A 22,916-nucleotide genomic window follows, 5' to 3' on the forward strand; every position below is an offset into this window, starting at 1 on the left:
GGGACAAGATTTTTGATCTTTTTATGCTTAATATATTGCCGATTTCTTAAACTTGTCATTAAATTTTATTTGACGCCTGAATTATTATTTGTCCTCAACGTATGAAAAAATATTTCTATAGCATACTTTCGGTTCAAATTTTGAAAAACCTTTGTTTGTACCGGCTGCTAAATTTTGAAAATATAATTTTAAAAAAGGACATTTTATGTTATTAATTTAGTTCCAAATTTTCCCTAAATTTTCTGGAGTTCAACTCGGGAAAAAAATAAATTCTTTTTCATGTCAAACACCTATTGAGAGGGAGCAGAAAGAGGAGAAGCAGCCATGGGAGAAGAAATTAAGGCAGCGGCAAACTACTATTCGAAGGACTTTGAATGGGACCAACTTCGACAAGAGATCGAAAACAATCCTTCTCTTGCTCACCATTTGCTTCCTTTTCCTAATTCCATCACCCAAAATCAACATACCCTTTTGTCTTTATGTTCCCCGCAGGAAGATTCTGAAGCATGGAACAACTTCCACACTCGCCATTCCACTGGAAAATTCTTCAAGGTAAGTAATAATTCACTGTTTATGTTGGTATCGTGTCAAGCTTGCGTTTGTATATTTTGTTTCTTCCCTTGGTTATGTTTAGTGGGGCTGCATTAGAAAAGTGGCAGAACCCCAAGATTTTACTGAAAGATTTGAACTTTAGTAATTTTAGTGGGAAATGATTGCTTGTTACTCATAGGGGGATCAAGATTTGAAATTTATGGGTTCTGTAGCAACCCAAGTTAATATGCAATAATAATTTAGTGGGAAATGATTGCTTGTTACTCATAGGGGGATCAAGATTTGAAATTTATGGGTTCTGTAGCAACCCCAAGTTAATATGCAATAATAACTAGGTTCACAATCAAATATTTGTAAATATTTAGTGGATATATAGTAGAGGGTCTATCGGAGACAACCTGTGTACCCCACAAAGGTAGGGGTAAGGTTTGCGAACACACTATCCTCTCCGGACCCGACTTGTGGGATTACATTGGGTATGCTATTGTTGTTGTTATTTAGTGGATTTATACAAAGTTAGAGCAAAAGCTATTGGGTTCCCTGAACCTGCAACTAACACTCTGTATCCACACAGTTGTCACTGATCATTAGTTGTGAAATGCGAGTAGCCATGAATGTGGGAAACAATTTGGTGAACTTGGAGGAATGTCAAAAAGAAATTTGACAGAAGTGTTTGTTAGTACTAAACAAAGTATGGAACCTGAACTTCGCCAATCAATGTTTGATGACTGAAAACGCGCACCTTAGGTTTGACATTGGACTGTTGGATAGCTCACTCAGCCTCAAGGTTTGCTTCCAATCCTATAGATCTTGTGCATTGTCTGTCAAATGCACACTTGTGACCTTTGAAACTCATGAAATTCCTGGTGTGCCTATACCTATGTCAGTGAGGACCTAGGCAGAAGAGAGAGAGAGCATTAAAATCTTTGTATTTGAAGGATTATTTATACCGTGTACTTTTACTGAGGTTGGAGGATACAGTTGTACCAGCAATGTTCATTTCGAGATACTATTCTGTGCACACTGTACCAGAGCCTATTTTTGTGCACATACTCAATTCTGTAGGCCAGATCTATTAATTGATCCAACACTTGCGATCTTTATTGCTGAGGTAGTTGGTCTATGATCCTTCTCTTTTTCTTCTTCTTTTGATATGTAAGGTCCATGATCTTTGAGCTCATGGGTATGCTATTTTTAGCATTTTCAGTACTTAAAGTAGTATGGAACCCAAACCACGTACTTCAAGGCAGAGGAGGATCTAGAATTTCAAGTACATGGGTGCACCACTAAAGAAAGAAACAAAAGAATGTATTAAGCGGGAATTGATCCTTGTTCCTTTAGATAAATAACTCAACATTCAATCAAGTGCACCATTCACCCCTTTTGGAGCATGTGTGCCAACACATAATATTAGATTAATTCTAGAAAATATGTACATAAAATACCTAGTTTGTCGGAGAGACCATGGGTTCATGTGTACCACTATTTCTTGAGTAGATCTGTCCCTGCTTCAAGGTTTTATGATTGGATGTCATACATCAAGATTTGAAATTAGATCCTTCTCTAGATGACTCAGCTGCTATGCTTGCTTCCTATCCTCTATACTTCATACAACGAACATACGCTAGTATAATTCCTGGGTGGTAGATGAGGACCTAGACAGGAAATAGATAAGTGAGCTTCTCATAAGAAAACTTGTGTACATACTACATTGTACATTAAAGAGCAAAGTACTTCATATTCAGGAAATCCAATATGAAGAAATTTACTCAAACTAATTTCTGAAATATGATCACGATTAGCTACATAGCTCATTTGCCAAGATATGCACCATCAAACCCTAATTTTGGGCTCATAAATTGAGTGGCTAGTGTTAGTATTTTTACTACCAGAATCTTGTGCCTCAAGAGTTGAAGATTTGAACCTTGCTCCTAAAGTCAGTTGAGATTGGGTCCATAGACATCTGGCTTAGCCACTAGGACTTGCTTTTAATCCTAGAGACCTCGTGTCTCGTACTTTGAACCTATGGCTATAAAAGATTGTTGGAGTTGATGTGGGAATAGAATTTGATGAGTAACTCAGATAAGGACTTAGGTAGGAGTAAGTGAGAGGATGGACCTATGGAGATAGTTTCATATGAGAAGGTGTATATTCCAATACCATCTTGACAGACAGCTTGCTCACAGCTACTATGGAGAGATTGAGTTATAGTAGGAATGCTCTTCTAGAGATAGATAACACCCTATCCCCTTGGATGATGCTCATAGTATGCTCGGTGATCTAAGTCTAATCAGCCCAAAATTTATGTGAGTTGGATTGCGATTTTAAGCCCACAAGTGAATCAAACATACTTAGCTATAAACTCCGATATTGATGCTCCCGCTTTCATATGTAGAGAAGTTTCTAAATTTGGAAGCAGTTTAGAAGTTGATCGTTGAAACACAATGGCTAAAGTTGACCACAGAGCTTGAAGCTCCATATTTTTCATTTTCTCCTGACTATGCACCCCACTGCCTATACCAAACTTTTAACAACCATCTTTCTTCGTTCCTTTCTCTCTTGGGTGTGCAGCCCTGCCAGAGCTCATCTCCAGAGTTTTGAGCTCGATTTTTCTTCCTTGTCAAACAGATTCGTCCCAATATTTGAACCTCAAAGCTCATTGAAAACACTTATACCTTTAATAGTGAGATCCTTGCAAATTCTAATTGTCTTCTACCAAGTCTAACTTTATTCATCACATAAACTACAATGAATAGGTATTGGTATGAAAAACTATGAATTGAGAGGTATGATAGAAGGAGCTATGAAAGGAGAGGAATGTTATGACGAGCTATGACATGAAAGATATGATATGAGAAGCTATAGAAAAAGCGGTATACACAACAGTAATGACAAAGAGGTACAATAGGAAGGTAAGAGTAAAAGCTATAATATGGCTAGATTAGAGGTTGGACTATGGCTAGCTCCATGGATTTAAGATTGCGGGCCCACTTAACTCAATGATTCAAATCTCAAGTTTTGGACTGTTAAGAAGACCTAGTTCAGAAAACAAAGTATGTGTACAAATCTAGGCCTTGACATTGCCCATCTTGGCCAAGAAGCTACACTTTAATGGTTGGCATTGTATCACTTGTAAAACATTTCTCTCCCAGGCAAATCTCTCTTCAACAGATCTCTAATAAAAGCATGGTCTCTGCTCAAAATGATAGACTCCATGCAAATGTTTTCTCTTAGGAAGCTCTATATTCTCTCCCTTTCTCTTACTAAGTCCTCCCTTCACTTGGGCAATGAAGCTTAATCCATGAGGCTCCTGGGGTGTCTTACGAGTTTCACACATTATAAGTATGCATTTGAGGTCTAAGTTCCACGGTTTATAGGATTGTAAGCAAGATTTGGCAGCTGAGTTAACAGGGATTCAATCTCAAGTCCAAAGGTGTGATTTCCAAGACATCAAGTATTGGGGCACCAGTTTAGAGTTTTGTGCTATTTTTAAGATTACTAGTATTCATATATCAGATAATTAGCAAAGAATTGTTTAAAAACGTTGCTCTTTCCGATCATCAAAATATGGAAAACAAGAGTGAGGTTTTAAAATTTTTGGCTTCGTCTGTCACAACTTCTACATTACATCTACTAGAATGTAGTACAACAATGGTCTCTATGCTTTTGTATCATAAGAACTATGCTTTTGTATCATAAGAACGTATATAAAGTTTAAGAAGATAATTTCTTGCTCAAAAAGAGACGGAAGTGCAAGGTTTATTTTTCTCAAATGTCAACTAGAATGAGTTGAGGCATTGGCTCATCATTATTTTTTTTAGCTGTAAATCTCAATTTTTAAACTGTGAGAAATATAGGAGAAGAATATTTTTGAATGGTGTCTCTACATTATTAAATAGAGACCTTATTTATAGACACTATAATACAATCCTTTATTAAGTAGGATATTATTTATTATTCCTTTTCCTATTCCTATTCTAAGTAGGATTTTATATACCTATACCTATACCTATACCTATTCCTATTGTAATACTCCCCCTCAAGCTAGTACATACAATTTATATGTAACTAGCTTGTTACAAATATAATTAATACGAGCACCGATGAAGGGCTTGGTGAGATATCTGCAAATTGATCACTCGACTTCGCAAAATTAACAGTCAATCTCAATGTGCTTGGTCTTCTCATGAAATACTGGATTTGATGCAGAATGCCAGTCAATCTAAATTGCTTAGTCTTCTATGAAATACTGAATTTGATGCATAATGTCGATAAAACATAGAGTGATAAAATTATAGTGTTGAACTTCCTAAATGAAGCTTGAGAAGACTGTTTCAGACCATAGAGTGACTTACACAATCGACGTACAAGGCTACCAGACTCCCCCTGAGCAACAAAATTTGGTGGTTGCTCCGTATAGACTTCTTCCTCGAGATCACCTGGAGAAAACATTCTTAATGTCCAACTGATTGAGCAATGATGAACGACAACCATTGATAGGCAAAGGCAGACATATGTTATTTTAGCCATGGGAGAACAAATATCATTGTAGTTCAGCCCAGATATATGAGTATACCTTCTTTGTTTTTGTTTTGGCAAAAGTAAATTTGAAACAGATTGTGCCCGAAGTTTGATATAAATATATGCATTATCTCGAAATCAAGGGATGAGTAGATCTTAAACAAGAAAGTCACCATAAAACTGACCAAAACATGCTCATGTGCCGTATTGCTAGATTTGATGGTTGAAAGTGGTCACAATCTGAGAAATAAAATTATATGGGTAGGGTCGGAATGATGACACGACCCTTTTGAAAAAGAAAATTATATGGGTAGGATCTGATTGACGGCACGACGCTACTAAAAAGGAGAAATTATATGGGTAGAGTCAGAGTGATGGCACGACCCTATGCAAATCATATTTGAGGAGTCATCGGAAAGACACATAGAACTATGCAAATCAAATTTGAGGAATCACCGAAAAGAAACACGCTGCTATGCAACCAGTGTTATCAAAAGCAAAAAGCGCAAAAAAGTTCTAAGGTTCGTTGAGGCTGTAAGCGCAAAGAAACCGTTGGCTTTAATGAAAAAAGGCTCAAAAGGAGAAACAATACAAATATATGTGTTTAGTCCAAGACTAATAATTTATAAGCATGAATGACAAGTATATGAATAAAGAAATTGAAAAATATTTACGATAAAGTGAAATATCAATTGTTTAGTGTTGTCTCTTCAGAAGAGGTTCATTGGCAAGGAAAAATATGTCTTAGAACCTTGATGACGATACTGAAATGCACATTAAGCGAGGCGAAGTGCTCAACACGAATTGAGCCTTGCTTCAGGGCTTAAGCGCGCTTAAGGTGTCTTTGATAACACTGTATGCAACTCACATATGAGAAAGTAGTTTTGAAAAATCCATGGTACTACGCAAATTAAATATGAGAAGTGGTCTTACGTGATGCACGGTGCTATGCAAATTAGATATGAGAAAGCAGTCACCGAAAAGATGCACGGGAGTACGCAAATTGGATATGAGAAAGTGGTCACCAGAAATATGGCACGGTACTACACAATTAAATATGAAAAAGTAGTCACCGGAAAGATGACACGGTGCTACACAAATTAGATATAAGAAAATCACTGGAAAAGCTGACACGGTGCTATACAAACACTGACGGATATGGGGTTGACAAAAATGCTCTAGAAAGTCATCGAAAATTGATGCACGGTGACCTGTCTGATTGAGTTTTCTTCCCCTGAATATGGGGTTCATGCATATATCATTGGCCCTACTTTGTTAACATAACCATTCGCCAGACGGGCACATATATGGGTAATAGCCGCCCGCCAGCAGCGGAAGCTCTTTGATTTTCTACCAAGATTGTAGAGGCTTTGATAGCACGTGAGAAATATAGGAGAAGAATATTACTGAATTGTGTCTCTACATTATTACAAAGAGACCCTGTTTATAGACACTATAATGCAATCCTTTACCAAGTAGGATACTATTTATTATTTCTATTCCTATTACTATTCCTATTCTAAGTAGGATTGTATATACCTAATCCTATTCTAACATAAACTCATCTATTATTCTCTTCAAATGACATCATCATGTTATTGTCTTTCAAGACTAATGGTCATCACTGCTTGTATGGATATTTATTATTTATTTTTGGTTGCATATTTCAGTACTTTGATCTGATGGGCAGTTGCAGCAAGAAGAGCAAGCCTTTCCTTGAACTCTAGAAAAACCTATATTCCACTTTGCATTCTTTCTTTAACATAAGTTCTTCCATGTAGGAGCGTCGGTACTTGCTTAAGGAATTTCCAGAGCTAGCCTCTTGCGGGGAATGCTCGACAGTTTTGGAGATTGGATGTGGAAATGGTAGTACAGCTCTGGCAATACTACGGTAGAACTTCAGCTGCCTTGAGTGACTTAATTATTTACACACTTTTAGGCTGAGGAAGCTTACTACCAAAGTTCTCTTTCTTTAAGGTGCATAATTATAAGCCACTAGTCCTATTATTACCTGCTGTTTCGCTCCCCAGTCCTTTGCTTCGGTTACCATGTTATTGTTGTTGCTACTGTTCTCTTTCACCTTTATCTTAGCTTGGTTTCTTCATTACTGTATTTCCTATCCTTACTTGATTTTGATATGCTTGACTTGAGCTGAGGAAGCTTACTACCAAAGTTCTCTTTCTTTAAGGTGCATAATTATAAGCCACTAGTCCTATTATTACCTGCTGTTTCGCTCCCCAGTCCTTTGCTTCGGTTACCATGTTATTGTTGTTGCTACTGTTCTCTTTCACCTTTATCTTAGCTTGGTTTCTTCATTACTGTATTTCCTATCCTTACTTGATTTTGATATGCTTGACTTGAGCTGAGGGTCTATCAGAAATAGTCTCTCTACCTTCACAGGGTAGGGGTAAGGCTGCGTACACACCACTCTCCCCAGCCCCCACTTATGGGATTACATTGGGTATGTGTTGTTGTTGTAGTCCTATTTTGATATCTCATAATTAATTATATTTAGTGGATCTATTTCTAAGTTTGTCATCTTATTCTTTTGTTAAACTTGGAAGTAGCCACAATTTCATGTCCAAACACAATACGTGATTACTTGTTCACTTGCTGATTGAGAATTTCAATGTTATATGCAAAGATTCAGAACCATATTAGTCTGATCTCAAAGCTGAAACTTTGCTTATCTCTTTAGTGGAAACAAGAGCATCTCTCTGTATGCCTGTGACTGCAGCAAAGAGGCTCTTGAGAGGGCTAAAGAGAATATTGAAGCTGCTAATATAAACTTAGCTAAAGAACGTTTTTACCCATTCCAATGTGATTTCTCTGCAAGCGGATTTCCAAACTGGTTAGCCTGCACTTCTTGCTATGAAAATTTATTCCAGAAGCAGAATATGGCAGGTCAGTAAATGTATCAATTCTTCTGCATTTCATTGTATATGCAGAGAGGTGTTTTTTAAAATGAAAGTATTCTGCTCATGCAGATGCAAGAAGCTACAGTAAGCAAGATTTCCCATCTGCCAAGAACAATAACTGCATTGGTGGAGTAGATTTTGTTACCTTAGTATGTACATTCGTAATTATGTCTATAAAAAAGGCTCTTTTTCTCCCACAACTGTATTGGTTTCTACAAAAATCAAATGTCTAAGTATATGGATATTCTATTCGTAATGTGCCAGATATTTACACTATCAGCAGTGCCACTTCACAGGATGTCGAGAGCAATCACAGAATGCTTCTCTGTTCTAAAGCCCGGAGGGCTGTTGTTATTCAGGGATTATGGTATTAACCTGGCCTAAGTTTGTATCTTTTGAATGATGGGATCTGTTTAGATTTTCTTCTAGTATCTGAATTCGATGAACGTGAAACTCAGGTCTTTATGATATGACCATGCTTCGGTTCGAGCCAGAGCAAAGAGTAGGATACAGGGAATACATGCGTACTGATGGAACAAGGTCTTACTTTTTTTGCTTGGATAATGTGCGAGATCTCTTCTGCGGCACAGGATTCACCGAGGTATTATTTCCTATGTGCTACTTTGTGGAACTATAGACAGGAATTTTGACGGCATTTTAACATATTTATGAACCTTTTTGCAGCTTGAGCTTGAATATTGTTGTGTCCAGTCAGTGAATCGACGGAATGGGAAGATCATGCGAAGAGTATGGATTCATGGGAAGTTCCAGAAGCCTCATGTCCACGTAGGTTCTTAACCCTGTGGTTTTGATGGAAGAAAGTGAGCTTGCAAACAGCTACGTTTATGTTCCTTGAGCTTAAGAAACTGAAAAAAGCAGATAAACATGTGTAATTTTTTACCCTTTAATTCTCCTTCAACAGAGCTAAATCAATTACGTGTAGAAGTAGAATGCTTGAGTATAATTTCAGCACCTGAGATTCCTTTGAATTCAAGATTCAGTCATTTTTTAGCTATGCATGCAAAGCGGCACTTTATCTCGTGAAACATATTAAGTAGTGCTGTGATTGTACGATGAGATGCAGAAAAGAATGAGCAAAAAGTTGACAAGATGGCCATATTCTTTCTGTTACTCCGGCAGTTTGTTCTCTTAAGCTTGGGGCTGTTTTAACGTCTGCTTACACTATGATGGTGCATTATTGGTTTGAGAAGCTTCTCAAGGGTGATTTATTGTTGTTCCTCTGGAAGAGAATTTAATTGTGAAAAGTAAGTCAACTTGAAGGCTGAAAGTAAAAGATGTGTGTTGTCAATTAAATGTTTTTTACCTTGTCATTATCAGACATTCAATATTTGAATGTAGAAGATATCGCCATGCTACATTTATGGGATGAATGAATCGCTTAGTCCTTTTTTTCCCGCAATTATGGATGCCATCATACAACCGGGGAGGAAATTTTATGGATTCATATAGCTGACCCAACTAGTATAAGGCTTAGTTATTGTTGTATATCATATCATTATTCACTTTGCAACAATAATTTAGAACTAAACACTTGCTAAGTTCTGGCTTTGCAGAATCAAAGGTGGTAAGTACTGTGACAGGCTGAGAGCAAAGCTCTTGTGGACCACTCATTTTTTCTGAAGAATCTTGTTGTTCATGTCTTCTATGAATTGATTGAGATTCTTCTCTGAAGATCCCTCATCAGAAAGTGCATTCTGAAGGATCATCTGTGTTTTCTCTATATTTTTCCTCAATTCATCTGATTTACTCATTATCCTTCCAATATTCTCCGCTACTACCTTTCTCCTGATTAGTCTTCCAGTGCAAAGATTCAAACCAGTCCTCCAATCATCAACCACTAATTTCCTGTTGGTAAATTGATCTGTCAAAATAGGAAAGCACACCATCGGAACTTTACACCATATGCTCTCCAAGATTGAATTCCACCCACAGTGAGTCAAAAATCCTCCAACTGCTGGATGTGATAGTATTGCTAATTGGGAGCACCATGGCACAACCAATCCTCTACCTGTAGTTTCTTCCTCAAATCCAAGAGGCAAAATGTTTCTTTCTCCGGATACTAAGATATTGTGACGTAGCACCCAAATGAAACTTACCTTGCTTATCAGAATGCCTTGTGCTATTTCCAGAATATCCTGCTTACTTAAATTAGCTAGACTACCAAATGAGATGTATAACACTGTGCCATCTTGTTTGCTATTGAGCCAGTTGGTGTAATCTGATGCCGGTAGCAGGCTCGTTGAAATTATTCTCTTGGTGAAGCTTGTGGGGAAGACTGGCCCAATTGCATAGAAGGGCTGCTTCTCTTGTAAGGCCGAAATGGTTGAAGACTCTAGCTCTTGCACTGTGTTACCAATGACAACGTCCGCTTTCTGTGCATCTTCAATACACTTGAACACAAAACGGTGCATCACAGTGTTTGGATCAGCATCTTGACAATATGAAGGTAAATCTGATGGTTCAATGGCTTGGACTCCAGGTATGTATCTAATGGTGTCTTCACACTTATCTGGACAAAATCATTACTCATCAGCTAATTGATTATGTAATGTAGTCTGTGATTAGACAGTAATAGCTTGAAGATATTGGATTCATACCATAACACCCAAAGTGGCCATTACTCTTGAGCAGGTCCATGTGATAGTAGACTGTAAGCACTGTTGCTGGTTCAGTCCAAAATGAAACATTGACAAGATTATATTTTTTGGCAATTGTTGATGCCCATACGTGGAAACTGTCAGCTATTATACAAGAAATTGGTGGGTTTGGTTTTGAGAGGACTAGATTTTCAATGAAGTCATCCACATGAGCTTGGAAAACATGAATGAGGCCTTCCACAAACTGGCTTGCATTGTCCCTCCTGTCAAAACTCAGTGGAAAACCATCGTTGATTTTAGCATAACGAATGTCAAGACCAGATTCCTCTGCATGGGAGAAAGGGTTTTCTTCATCTTTAAGTGACTGAGCTTTAGCTATCTGCTGGTGAGTTGATTCTGTGTTGACAAAGGTGATGGTAAAACCTTTTGAGGCAAGCTTCATGGCAAGATGTGTGAATGGAGTTATATGTCCTTGAAGAGGAAGTGGTACAAGTACTGCATGTGGCTGTAGGCGTTCTTTGAGCTCCATTTTAGTCCTAAACTATAGGAGATGGATGCCTTTTTTGAGAAAGGTAAGTGTATTATTATTAATATAACATCAAGGGGGTGCAAGGAAAAAAGTAAATAGGAGAATGGATGCCTTGTGTGTTTATGTAAGAGATTGGAAGGAGATGGTGGCTTTATGTTCTTTGATGCAAAGTGTTGAATACTAATTGTCTAAGTTGGTGTATCGCTGTCCTTATAGATGCATTTATTTGAATTTGGAGTCTCTCCTAGGTCATCCTTTAGGAATTTAAAGATAATGAGATATGACATGTCTTTTGTTTGGGAGCTATTACATAAGAGCGGGATTTTATGATGTGCGCACCCAAAAAATAGCAATTGCGGATTTCCCTTGTCATTAAAAAAAATAAATCCTGGCTTATGGCCTGCAGTTGTTTGTTTGTTTGGTGTGAAACCCAGCTTGTGGCCTGTAGTTGTTTGTCTGTAAACACCGGCTTGTGTCGTGTATTCATTTATTTGATGTAAATACTGGTTGTGGGTAAGTTTTTTCGGTTAATATGTTCTTATTGGAAACTACAAAATGATGTATGGCCTGGCAAGAATATAGAGAAATTGGATTTGTTAGTGCTTGATTGGTCATCATAGACATAGAGAAGTGTGCCTTTCCAATAATTGCCTTGCATAGTTGATTGATTGTTTTTGTCTGGTCCCTTTAAAAATCAAACTTTTCTTCTTCTTCCTTTTGATTATGTTGGGCTGGGATTAATATATTATGTTAACAGTATGGTTTTGACTTTTGATGGTAATTTCTTTTAATTTTGGACTTTTACATGTATGATTACTTAAGTCAGAGTAACAAAAAATATCCGCCTTTACCCACTTACAAAATTCGCCCCTAAGAAATTACACAAAATAGTTCTGTATGTAGATTTTATCCCTACCTTATAAAGGTAGAGAGATTGTTTTCGAAATAAATAAGAAATAATAATCTCAGAAAAATGCATAGAGGAAAGAGAGATGGTGACTTGAATAAATATCTAAGGAAAAAACAAGACAAAAAAACACATTGACGTGGACAATTACATAATTCCATACAACAAAACGTTGCTATAGACAAAATCGGATGATTCCAATAAGATTTCATTCTTGAACAAAAAATTTGATTTATTTCATCTATTTACATCACAATTTTGCTTTGTTATCCCATCAAGTAGTGTAGGATCACTAACACCCTTTTGCAAGCTTGGATCCGACAGTTAGAGCGTAAACAAGATAATATGGAAACTCAATATTGAACGCACAAAGAATTGAATTCATATCAACACTAATGCATTGGAATCATCAAAACCTTGAAGTTAAGCACCCTTAGGCGAGAATAGTACTAGGAGGGTAACCCTGTAGGAAATTTTCGTGTTGCTTGTAAAGAGATATTATGTGCCTCTTTATATGATCTTGAACAATTCTCACATTCTGAGTTAGCGTTAGCTTTCAAGGTTGATTAAAACTCAATTTTGTTTCATAGTATCAAAGTAGGCAAATATCCTGAATTCAAATCTCATCACCACTAATTGTCTAGTTCATAAAAAAATTTAATCTCTACTTCCTATTCAAATGTCACCTAGAAACAACACTGCTGATGGACTACTGAGCTATATATTGGTTTGGTGATGGTGTAAATATGTAATTACTTAACCTTAGTTAAGAGCAATGCTGAACTACTTGTTCACTTTCAGTTGCTAATTGAGAATTTCAATGCTATACGCTATTCAGAACCATATTACTCCCTCTGTTTCAATTTTTAGTCTAAATATTTTGCTCATGCAGATGCAAGAAGCTGCAGTAAGTGAGATTTCTTTGATCCATTGGTTTTGTTACGAAGAGTGTGGATTCATGGAAAGTTCACTACTCTGTGGTTTTGATGTGAGAAGGTGAGCTTACAAGCATTCCATGAGCTTAAGAACTTTAAAAAGAGATAAACAGTAGTTATTTTTAACCCTTTAAATTTTTCTCTAACGGAGCTAAATCAGTGATGCATAAGAAGTGGAGAATGTCAGTCCCTTAGATTCCTCTGGGAAAATGAAAGATTAAGCTGTTTTTTCTATGTATTCACGCAGAGAGGCAATTTGTCTCGTGAAATAAATGAATGATGCTGAGGTTGTATAATGAGATGTAGAAAAGGATGAACAAAATTCACAAGATGGTGATGATATTCTTTGCCTTACTATGAAGGTGCAGTTTGGTATGAGAAGCTTCCAAAGGGAAAAATATCGTTGTTCCTGTACTGGAAGAGAATTTAACTGTGAAAAGGAAGTAAAGGATGTGTGTTGTCAAGTAAACTTTTTTCACCTTGTCATTGTCAAGACATTCTGATCAGTGAGGAAGATTCATTTAACTGATCGCAGCTTGTTTTGGACTGAGACGTAGTTTCTGTTGTCATTATCAGGCAATTGAACTTGGGATATAGAGGATATTGACATGCAATATGTTTGGTGTAAATATATCTGCTAAGCAAATCTTTTGCAATTATGCCATGTCATTATTCAACTGGTTCAAATGGAACAGGATAAATAGCGAGGATTCATATAGCTGACCAGACTAGTTTACGGCATACTAGTAAATGTATGTCTTTTTCTGTTATTCACTCCGAAACATCATAGAACTAATACCTCACTTGCTAAGTTACTTCAAAAAAAAAAAAAATACATCACTTGCTATGTTCTGGCTTTGCGGAATTGTAATTGGTAAGTGAGAATGTGATAGCAAGCTCAATTTTTCTGAAGAATCTTGTTCTTTATGTCTTGTATGAATTGGTTGAGATTCTTCTCTGAAGAACCCTCATCAGAAAGTGCATCTTGAAGTATCATCTTTGTTTTCTCTATATTTTCCCTCAATTCATCTGATTTACTCATTATCTTTCTAATATTCTCCGCTACTACTTCCCTCCTGATCAATCCTCTAGTGCAAAGATTCACACCGATCCTCCAATCATCAACAATTAATTTCCTGCTAGTAAGTTGATCCGCCAAAACAGGAAAGCACACCATTGGAACTTTACACCATATGCTCTCCAAGATTGAATTCCACCCACAGTGAGTCAAAAATCCTCCAACTTCTGGATGTGATAGTACTACTAATTGAGAGCACCATGGCACAACCAATCCTCTATCTGCAGTTTCTTCTTCAAATCCGAGAGGCAAAATGTTTCTTTCTCAATGGCTGCTGCTCTTGTAAGGCCGAGATGGTTGAAGACTCTAGCTCTTGCACTTTATTACCAATGGCAAAGTCCGCTTTCTGTGCATCTTCAATACACTTGAACACGTATTTACTCGCTTTTGGATCATCAACTTGACAATATGAAGGTAAATCTTCTGGTTTAATGGCTTGGATTCCTGGTATGTAGCTAATGGTGTCATCGTACTTATCTGGAAAAAAAATGATAACTCTAGCTAATTGATTATGTATAATGTAGTCAGAAATTAGACAGTAATAGCTTCATACCATGACGCCCAAGTGGCCATTAATCTTAAGCAGGTCGGTGTTATAGAAAGCTGTAAGCACTGTTGCTGGTTCAGTCCAAAATGAGACATTGACAAGATTATATTTCTTGGCAATCGTTGATCCCCATACGTGGAAGCTGTCAGCTATTATACAAGAATTTGGTGGATTTGATTTCGAGAGGACTAGATTTTCAATGAAATCATCGACATGAGCTTGGAAAACATGAGAGAGACCTTCCGTGATCTGGCTCGCATTGGCCCTCCTGTCAAAATTCAGTGGAAAACCATCGTTGATTTTAGCATAACGAATGTCAAGACCAGATTCCTCTGCATGGGAGAAAGGGTTGTCGTCATGTTTAAGAGACTGAGCTTTAGCTATCTGCTGGTGAGTTGATTCTGTGTTGACAAAGGTGATGGTAAAACCTTTTGAGGCAAGCTTCATGGCAAGATGTGTGAATGGATTTATATGGCCTTGAAAAGGAAGTGGTATCAGTACTGCATGTGGCTGTTGGTGTTTTTTTAGCTCCATTTTAGTCCTAAAATATAGGAGAATATGGTTGCCTTTTTTTGAGAAAGCAAAGTGTAGTACTAACATAGAACTTGTGACTGCAGGCAAGAAGTAAATAGGAGATGGTTGATTTATATATGTTCTTTTTGATGCAGAAGTGTTGAGTGTTAGTAATTGTCTAAGTTGGTGTCCTGCTGGACTTATAGCTGCATTTATATGAATTTTGGAGCCTCTCCTAGGCTACCACTTTGAAATTTAAAGATTTGAGATGGGCCATTATGCCATGCAGGACACAGAAACTGTGTTTTGATGTAAACATCGGCTTGTGTCCTGCATTATTTTTGTTTGTGCGTAAACACTAAGCTTGTGTCTTGTATTTGTTTTTTTGGTGTAAATGCTGGTTTGTGTTCTGCATTCGTTCTTGTTTGTGTGTAAATACCAAGTGTGTGTCTTGTATTTATTTTTATTTTGTATAAATACTGACTCGTGTTCTGTGTTCGTTTTTTTAGTGTAACGTCGACTTGTGTTCTACATTCGTTTAACAAATACTGTTTCGATTTGTTTGTTTTACTTTTCCTTTTTGACTATTCTTTAATTCTTTCTATCTAACATGTTTAAGATCATACATTTTACATATCTTTAATCTAAAACCACATGATTCAAAATTCTTTTTTTGTTTTCTTACGCTCAATATCAAATTCAGATAAATAAATTGAAACGAAATGAGTAGTAACATTGGAAAAATGATACAGAGGGAGGAGAGACACTGTCTGATTTGTTTCTGTAAGAAAAAAAAAGCATGTGATGTGAAAGAATACAAAATACAACACTAACAAGGAGTGCGCCTTCAAAAATTGACTTTTAATAATTTGAGGGAAAAAAAATACATGATAATGTGGACAATTATAAAATTCTTATGATAAAATACGATACAATTATTTGCAGAAAGAAAGACTAATCAACAAGACAAGAGAATTATAATATGACATTTAACTTAATTAGCCTCGTCTCATATTTATGTCTTTTAATTTTGGGTGCGTACAAGTAGAAAATTAAATTTGTATAGAGTTAAACAAGTAGGCACACATGTTCTACTTGACAATTCGCATCTTATGTAGCATCTTATATGTATTATTCCGCCCCTGTCATATGAACAAATGATGTTTGGTTGAAATTTTTTCGAATACAAGATTACAAGTTTTTCAAAGAAACTATTCAAACACTTTTAGAAAACATATAATTGTAGTTAGGGATGACAAGAATCAAACTCAATCCATCCAATTCGTTCAAGTTTAAACGGGTTATTGATTCACCTATTTATAACTCAGCCCAATTTAATTCGTTTAAATTTAGTTCAATCTTGCAATTATGTTATGGTTCCAAGTGTCAATAAATAAATAAAAAATAAATTTGATATATGTCGTAAGTCATCATTTTGTTTTCTCAATTTTTTCCTTTATCATCTTTTTCCTAAAAAAAAGGTAAAAAACTTGAAGAGTTTTCTCTTCTTTATTGAACTTATTTTAAAAAGAGGAAGTAATTTTAAATTCATTTTCAGACTTGTAACATTTTGGACGATGAGAACAAAGTTTGTGAAAATTTTGACATACTGGCTGAACGTTTTACAATTTTTAAAAGTTTAATTAATTGAAATTATACCAAAAACATTGGCAATGACTATACCATTTATTGTATTAATTAGTCCAATTAAATTGTTAAAGTATAATTGAGAAATGTTATTGAGTAAAGAGTCAAAAATGTGAGAGAAAATAAAAATTACTCGCATTATTTTCAGATATTTAACATAAATTTCTTTCAATGCTATTTTCTCTTTTATTCTTACAAATGTTACAACTCACAACTTCACAATATTTTGTCACATCAAAGTTACATATTTTAGATACCTAGCATATGTTATGTGAGCTATGTCAGCAAAAAGCAATTGGTTCATTGAACATGATGGATGATATATTATTACTAACTAGTAAATATTAATTTATTGACAATTTCAAATTCATATATTTATCTTACCTGCACACAAACCTTATTAGTTAACTAATATGTTTGTTCACATTTTTTTAACATAGAAAAGCAATAAAAAAATATTAATATTTATTGAATATGAAGAAAAGTAAATTTTTAAGCAATTGAATAAAACTTGTAAATAAAATTATAATTTATATATTTTAAAAATTCTTTTATCAAAATACATTAGTCAGATAGGATATATTAACTAATTTTGACAGCAATATTTATGCATGCATTTATGATAATTTGAGAATTCTCTACTCTCTTTTTTTTAGCATTTTTTGAATATGTTTACCCCATTTGTGAATTGACTTATTTTAAGTCTCTTAAAACAAAAATAGTTTTAATCATTTTTGTAATAGTATGATAAAAAAAATGATTCTAAGCACGTGTTTTTTTAGTCTAAAAGATAATAATAAGTCAAAAATTATAAGTTCAAATTTTTAAATTATTATTTTGACTTATAATCATAAAGTTATAAATCCATTAATTCAAATAAGGTTTAACTCTTCTACCTATATGTAAATTATTATTCCTCTTTTCTCTGAAAGATTTTCATTCACCCTCAATTTTATAGATGGTTGGCTTCATAAATTTGTTAAAATGTTGACGATAAAACTCTTTTCATCTGAAAAAAATGCATCATTTAAGTCATTTCTCAGTCATCTCTTTCTTTCTTTTTTTAAATAAAGATAATTAATGATTATGAAAACATTTAACAATAAACTTACTTGACATCTTCAGTGAAACTATGAGGATCATCATCATTACCAAGCAAGAAAGAACTGCTATGTCTTCATTGCAATAGCCTTTGATAGTTCACTAATTTTTATTATATATATCAAAATTCTTTGTGGATACAACATAAAATTTCACAAATTCTACGTCATTCATAACATACAAAAAAATTAATAATCAACACTCATACAAACATTAAATTATAAATGAAAAAATATTTATTCATTCATTGCAATTAAAAAAAACATATATTTAAGAAAAGAAAAAAATTGAGGAAGAAGAGAATGTTAAGAATAGAACTTTTGTGCTTAAAAATAGGTAAGTAGTAGACACTCCTTATCCCTAGAAACCGCTTTAAATACGGATGTGGATATTTTCTTATCTTTTCTGTTTCAAATAAATTAATTTGAGTTATTTTGTAAATTCTTTTTTAAATTAATTCAGGTTGTCGATATTTTGATTTATTAAAAATCAGTTCCTTCTTTATTGGAGAAATTTCCATTTATTTAGATTAGTTTTTAAAGTTATTTCTTGTTTCATATTTTAAAAAAAAACATTTCAAAGACTCCATATCTTATTTTTCTTACACTGTTTCAATTTTTTTAATAATTTATACTTTATTGTGTGAGTTTTTTATTTTTGATAAAGTGTAATAATCTTAGAATAATTTGTTGAATATTTGTTAGTAATTTTTTTTTAGTTTGAAGTTTTTTTTATATAACATTGAAAAACAATTAAGAATAATTTAAAATTTAAATTGATGCAAACAAATAAATTTAAAAACACAATTTTATCTATTAGGTATATTTTGTGAAAATGCAGTTTCAAAAATATAGGATCTGAAACTTTCAAAAACGTGTGTAACTTCCTTTTGAAACTATTGTGAAATTTTTTTGAATTATAAATTTTTTTCTATTTACTTATTTCTTGATTATCTGAAATTTAATTTTATTTAATTCATGCATGTGTCTGTTTGTGAGTTAGTGGGGATATGGGGCTGAAGGGACGGGTGTAGTTTTGTTTAGTTATTTTTTTCCTTTTTTTCTCTCTCTTCTTCTTTTATTCTTCTTCTTTTTTAATTTAATATAAATATATACTTTATGTTTTAACCTAAATATGTAGTTAATATTTTAAGTTATTTAAACTAATCTAATTATAATTTATGTGTTAATTTAAATTCAATCTTATTACATTGATTACTAATTAGCTATAATATAAAATACACTAACTTAACAAAATAAGGATGAGAGAGTAAGAGAAAAGAAAGGAGAACAGAGGAGAATTTTGTATGTATTTGTGTGTCCATTTAAATTGCAAAACGAGGCAATTTATATGAAAGAAAAGGGAAAAACGTATAGGGGACAAAGGGGAGTGGAAAGAAAAGTGGGGGAAAATAATTTGTATTTGTGGGCCTCACTTTATAAAGTGGAACATCCACTTGCTATTTTCTAACACTCCCCCTTGGATGTCCACGTGTAATGTGCCTTATTAAAAACTTTACAAAAAAATAATATACATAGTAGTTATTCTGAATCCCCATAGATATTGTGTCTCGTTAAAACCTTATTAGAAAAAATCCAGTGGAAAAAAGCCTAATGAAGGAAAAAAAGTACACACATCTAATAATACGCCGCCTCATTAAAAACCTTGCTAGGAAACCCAGTGGAAAAAAACCTAGATTAAGAAAAAAAGAGTGCAGCGCGTATTATACTCCCCCTGATGAAAACATCATTTAATATCTCAAAAATGACGCATTCCAATCTTTTATCTCAATTTCTCAAAGGTTGAAGTTGGCAATGCCTTGGTGAACATGTCTACTCAATTATCACTTGAACGAACTTGTTGAACATCTATTTCACCTTTCTTTTGAAGATCATGGGTAAAGAAGAATTTTAGTGAAATATATTTTGTTCTGTCTCCTTTGATGTATCCTCCCTTTAATTGAATTATACATGCAGCATTGTCTTCATACAATATTGTTGGAGCGTCTCTTGTCAAAGAGAGGCCACATGTTTCTTGAATGTGTTGAGTTATTGATCTTAACCAAACACATTCTCGACTTACTTCATGAATGACTATTATCTCTACATGATTTGAAGAAGTGGCAACCATAGTTTGCTTTGTTAAACGCCATGATATAGTTGTACCACCACATGTAAATAAATAGCCCGTCTGCAATCGATCTTTATGTGGATCAGACAAATATCCTGCATCTGCATAACCAATCAATTCTAACGTAGATTCATTTGAATAAAACAATACCATATTTGTGGTCCCTCGGAGGTATCTGAATATATGTTTAATTTCATTCCAGTGTCTTCATGTTGGGGAAGAACTAAATCTTGCTAACAATTTATTGAGAAAGTTATATTTGATCTAGAATTGTTGGCAAGATACATTAATGCACCAATTGCACTAAGGTATGGTATTTCAGCACCAACAAACTCTTCATCATTTTCATAAGGTCGAAATGAATCTTTATTAATATCAAGAGATCTCACAACCATTGATGTACTCAGTGGGTGTGCTTTATCCATGTAAAATCTCCTTAAAATATTTTCTGTATATGTTGATTGATGGACAAATATCTCATTTGCAAAATGTTCAATTTGTAGACCAAGACAAATTTTTATCTTTTCGAGGTCTTTCATTTTAAATTCTCTTTTCAGATATTTTACTGCCTTTGAAAGTTCTTCAGGAGTTTCGATTATATTCAAATCATCAACATATACTGCTATCATGACAAATTCAGATCCAGACCTTTTCATAAAGACATAAGGGCAAATTGGATCGTTTTAATATCCTTCTTTTAGCAAATATTCGTTGAGACAATTGTACCACATTCGCCCTAATTGTTTCAGCCCATATAATAATTTTTGAAGTTTTATTGAACAAGTTTCTCGAAAATCTTTATATATTTCAGATATTTTAAATTTTTCAGGAATTTTCATAAAAATATTGTTATCCAGAAAACCATATAAATAGTCTGTAACGACATCCATCAGATACATGTCAAATTTTTCATAAACTGTCGAATTTATAAGATACCTGAAAGTGATTGCATCCACCACATGAGAATATTTTTCCATATAATTAATGTCGGGTCTTTGCAAAAATCCTTGTGCCACAAGTTGTGTTTTATATTTTACGACTTTATTTTTCTCATTTCTTTTTCGCACAAAGACCCATTTGTAACCCACTGATTTTATACCTTCAGGTGTTCGGACTATCGGTCCAAAAATTTTATATTTTTCAAACGAAGCTAATTCAACTTAAATTGCATCTTTCCATTTCGACCAATCATTCATCTTTCTACATTCATCGACATATTTTGGTTCAAGATCCACATTTTGTTGCATTATTTCAATAGCAACATTATAAGCAAAACTATTGTCGATAATTATATTATTTCGGTTCCATATTTTTCCTGATGAGACATAATTTATTGAAATTTCTTTATCATTTTCGGGCGCCATAACCTCTCCCAAGGTCTTATTAATTGTTATGTCTCCTCGCTCTTCTTGAGAAGATTATTTCATATCATGATCATCTTGATTGCTTGCTCATTTTCTTTTTTGAGGATTTTTATTTTTGAAACCGATCGATCTACCATATTTTAAATGTGGTTTGGACTCATTTGCATTAATTAATTATCCTACTAGGACATCAACTCGAATTGGAGCATTAGCAACTGGAATATGAGATTTAGTAACTCTTGATAGGTTAGTGAATGCATCTGGCAGTTGATTTGCAATGCAAATGAATTATCTTTTGAACTTTCAGTTCACATTTATTTGTACGAGGATCTAAATGAGATAGTGATAATGCATTCCAATCTATTTCTCTTTTCAGCTGCTTATTTTCTCCCCCTAATGTTGGGTATACTGATTCATCAAAATGACAATTAATAAATAATGCAGTAAATAAATATCCAATCATAGGTTTCAAATATTTTATAATAGAAGGAGATTCATACCCAACATATATCCTCATTCTTCTTTGTGGTTCCATTTTTGTACGTTGTGGTGGAGCAATTGGAACATATATTGCAATCCAAATATTCTACGATGGAAAATGTTCGGCTCCTGACCAAAAGTCAATTGTAATGAGGAGACTTTATGATAACTTGTGGGTCTGATCCGCACAAGACTTGCTGCATGCAAAATAACATGACCCCATAATGAAATGGAAAGTTTTGTTCTTATAAGCATTGGTCTAAAAATTAATTGGAGACATTTAATTAATGATTCCGCTAGACCATTTTGAATATGAACATGAGCAACCGAATGCTCAACTATTATCCCAATGGACAAACAATAATCATTAAATGCTTGAGATGTGAATTCGCTAGCATTATCAAGACGAATTGTATTTATTGCATAATTTGGAAATTGTGCTCTTAACTTGATTATTTGAGCAAGTAATCTCGCAAATGACATATTACGAGGTTATAATAAGCACACTTGTGACCATCTTGTAGATGCATCTATTAAAACCATATAATATTTAAATGGTCCACATGATGGGTGAGTGAGCCCACATATATCACCCTGTATACATTCTTGAAATGCTGGGGATTCCTTTTCCACTTTGATTACTGATGGTCTAGTAATCAATTTGCCTTGAGAACATGCAGCACAAGAGAATTCTTTAAATTGAAGAATCTTTTGATTCTTCAAAGAGTGTCCATGTGAACTCTCAATTATTTTGCGCATCATATTAGAATCGAGATGGCCCAACCTGTCATTCCAAATAATAAAATCATTTGAGTTAGTAAACCAAAGGTTTACTATAACATGTGTTTCAACCATGCTAATACTTGTGAATTATAAGCTGGATGAAAGAGCGGATAACTTTTTAAGTATAAATTTTTTGCCCGACATCATTGTAGTAATGTAAAGATATTCATTTTTTTCATCATTTGTAGTATCAATATGATAACCATTTTGACGAATGTCTTTGAAACTTAATAAGTTTCTTTGAGACTTACTACAATATAATGTTTCATTAATTGTTAAATTTGTTTCTCCGA

General features: G+C 34.3%; 3 protein-coding genes across 5 annotated transcripts; 1 reads left to right on the forward strand and 2 right to left on the reverse strand.

Moving 5' to 3' along the window:
- The first annotated feature begins 215 nt into the window (after positions 1 to 215).
- On the forward strand, positions 216 to 10,338 carry LOC129900616 (uncharacterized). 3 transcript variants are annotated; one of them, XM_055975646.1, is made up of 9 exons: positions 216 to 552; positions 6,855 to 6,964; positions 7,772 to 7,977; positions 8,061 to 8,140; positions 8,256 to 8,358; positions 8,450 to 8,592; positions 8,676 to 8,777; positions 8,914 to 9,256; positions 10,221 to 10,309. In XM_055975646.1, the coding sequence occupies exons 1-8, from the start codon at positions 325 to 327 to the stop codon at positions 8,917 to 8,919; spliced, it is 978 nt and encodes a 325-aa protein (XP_055831621.1). In that variant the 5' UTR covers positions 216 to 324; the 3' UTR covers positions 8,920 to 9,256; positions 10,221 to 10,309. The 3 variants fall into 3 exon arrangements, with proteins under 3 accessions (XP_055831621.1, XP_055831614.1, XP_055831606.1); XM_055975639.1 differs by lacking the exon at positions 8,914 to 9,256 and having other exon boundaries at positions 10,221 to 10,338; XM_055975631.1 differs by having other exon boundaries at positions 8,676 to 9,256.
- On the reverse strand, positions 9,483 to 11,138 carry LOC129900607 (UDP-glycosyltransferase 86A1-like). The gene is made up of 2 exons (XM_055975621.1): positions 10,610 to 11,138; positions 9,483 to 10,521 (listed from the first exon to the last, which is right to left on the reverse strand). The coding sequence occupies exons 1-2, from the start codon at positions 11,136 to 11,138 to the stop codon at positions 9,620 to 9,622; spliced, it is 1,431 nt and encodes a 476-aa protein (XP_055831596.1). The 3' UTR covers positions 9,483 to 9,619.
- Positions 11,139 to 13,526: 2,388 nt separating this feature from the next.
- On the reverse strand, positions 13,527 to 15,139 carry LOC129886718 (UDP-glycosyltransferase 86A1-like). Its single transcript, XM_055961533.1, has 2 exons — positions 14,612 to 15,139; positions 13,527 to 14,530 (listed from the first exon to the last, which is right to left on the reverse strand). The coding sequence occupies exons 1-2, from the start codon at positions 15,137 to 15,139 to the stop codon at positions 14,294 to 14,296; spliced, it is 765 nt and encodes a 254-aa protein (XP_055817508.1). The 3' UTR covers positions 13,527 to 14,293.
- Positions 15,140 to 22,916: the final 7,777 nt, after the last annotated feature.

The sequence above is a fragment of the Solanum dulcamara genome, chromosome 1 (assembly GCF_947179165.1).
Source record: "Solanum dulcamara chromosome 1, daSolDulc1.2, whole genome shotgun sequence".
Lineage (NCBI taxonomy): Eukaryota > Viridiplantae > Streptophyta > Magnoliopsida > Solanales > Solanaceae > Solanum > Solanum dulcamara.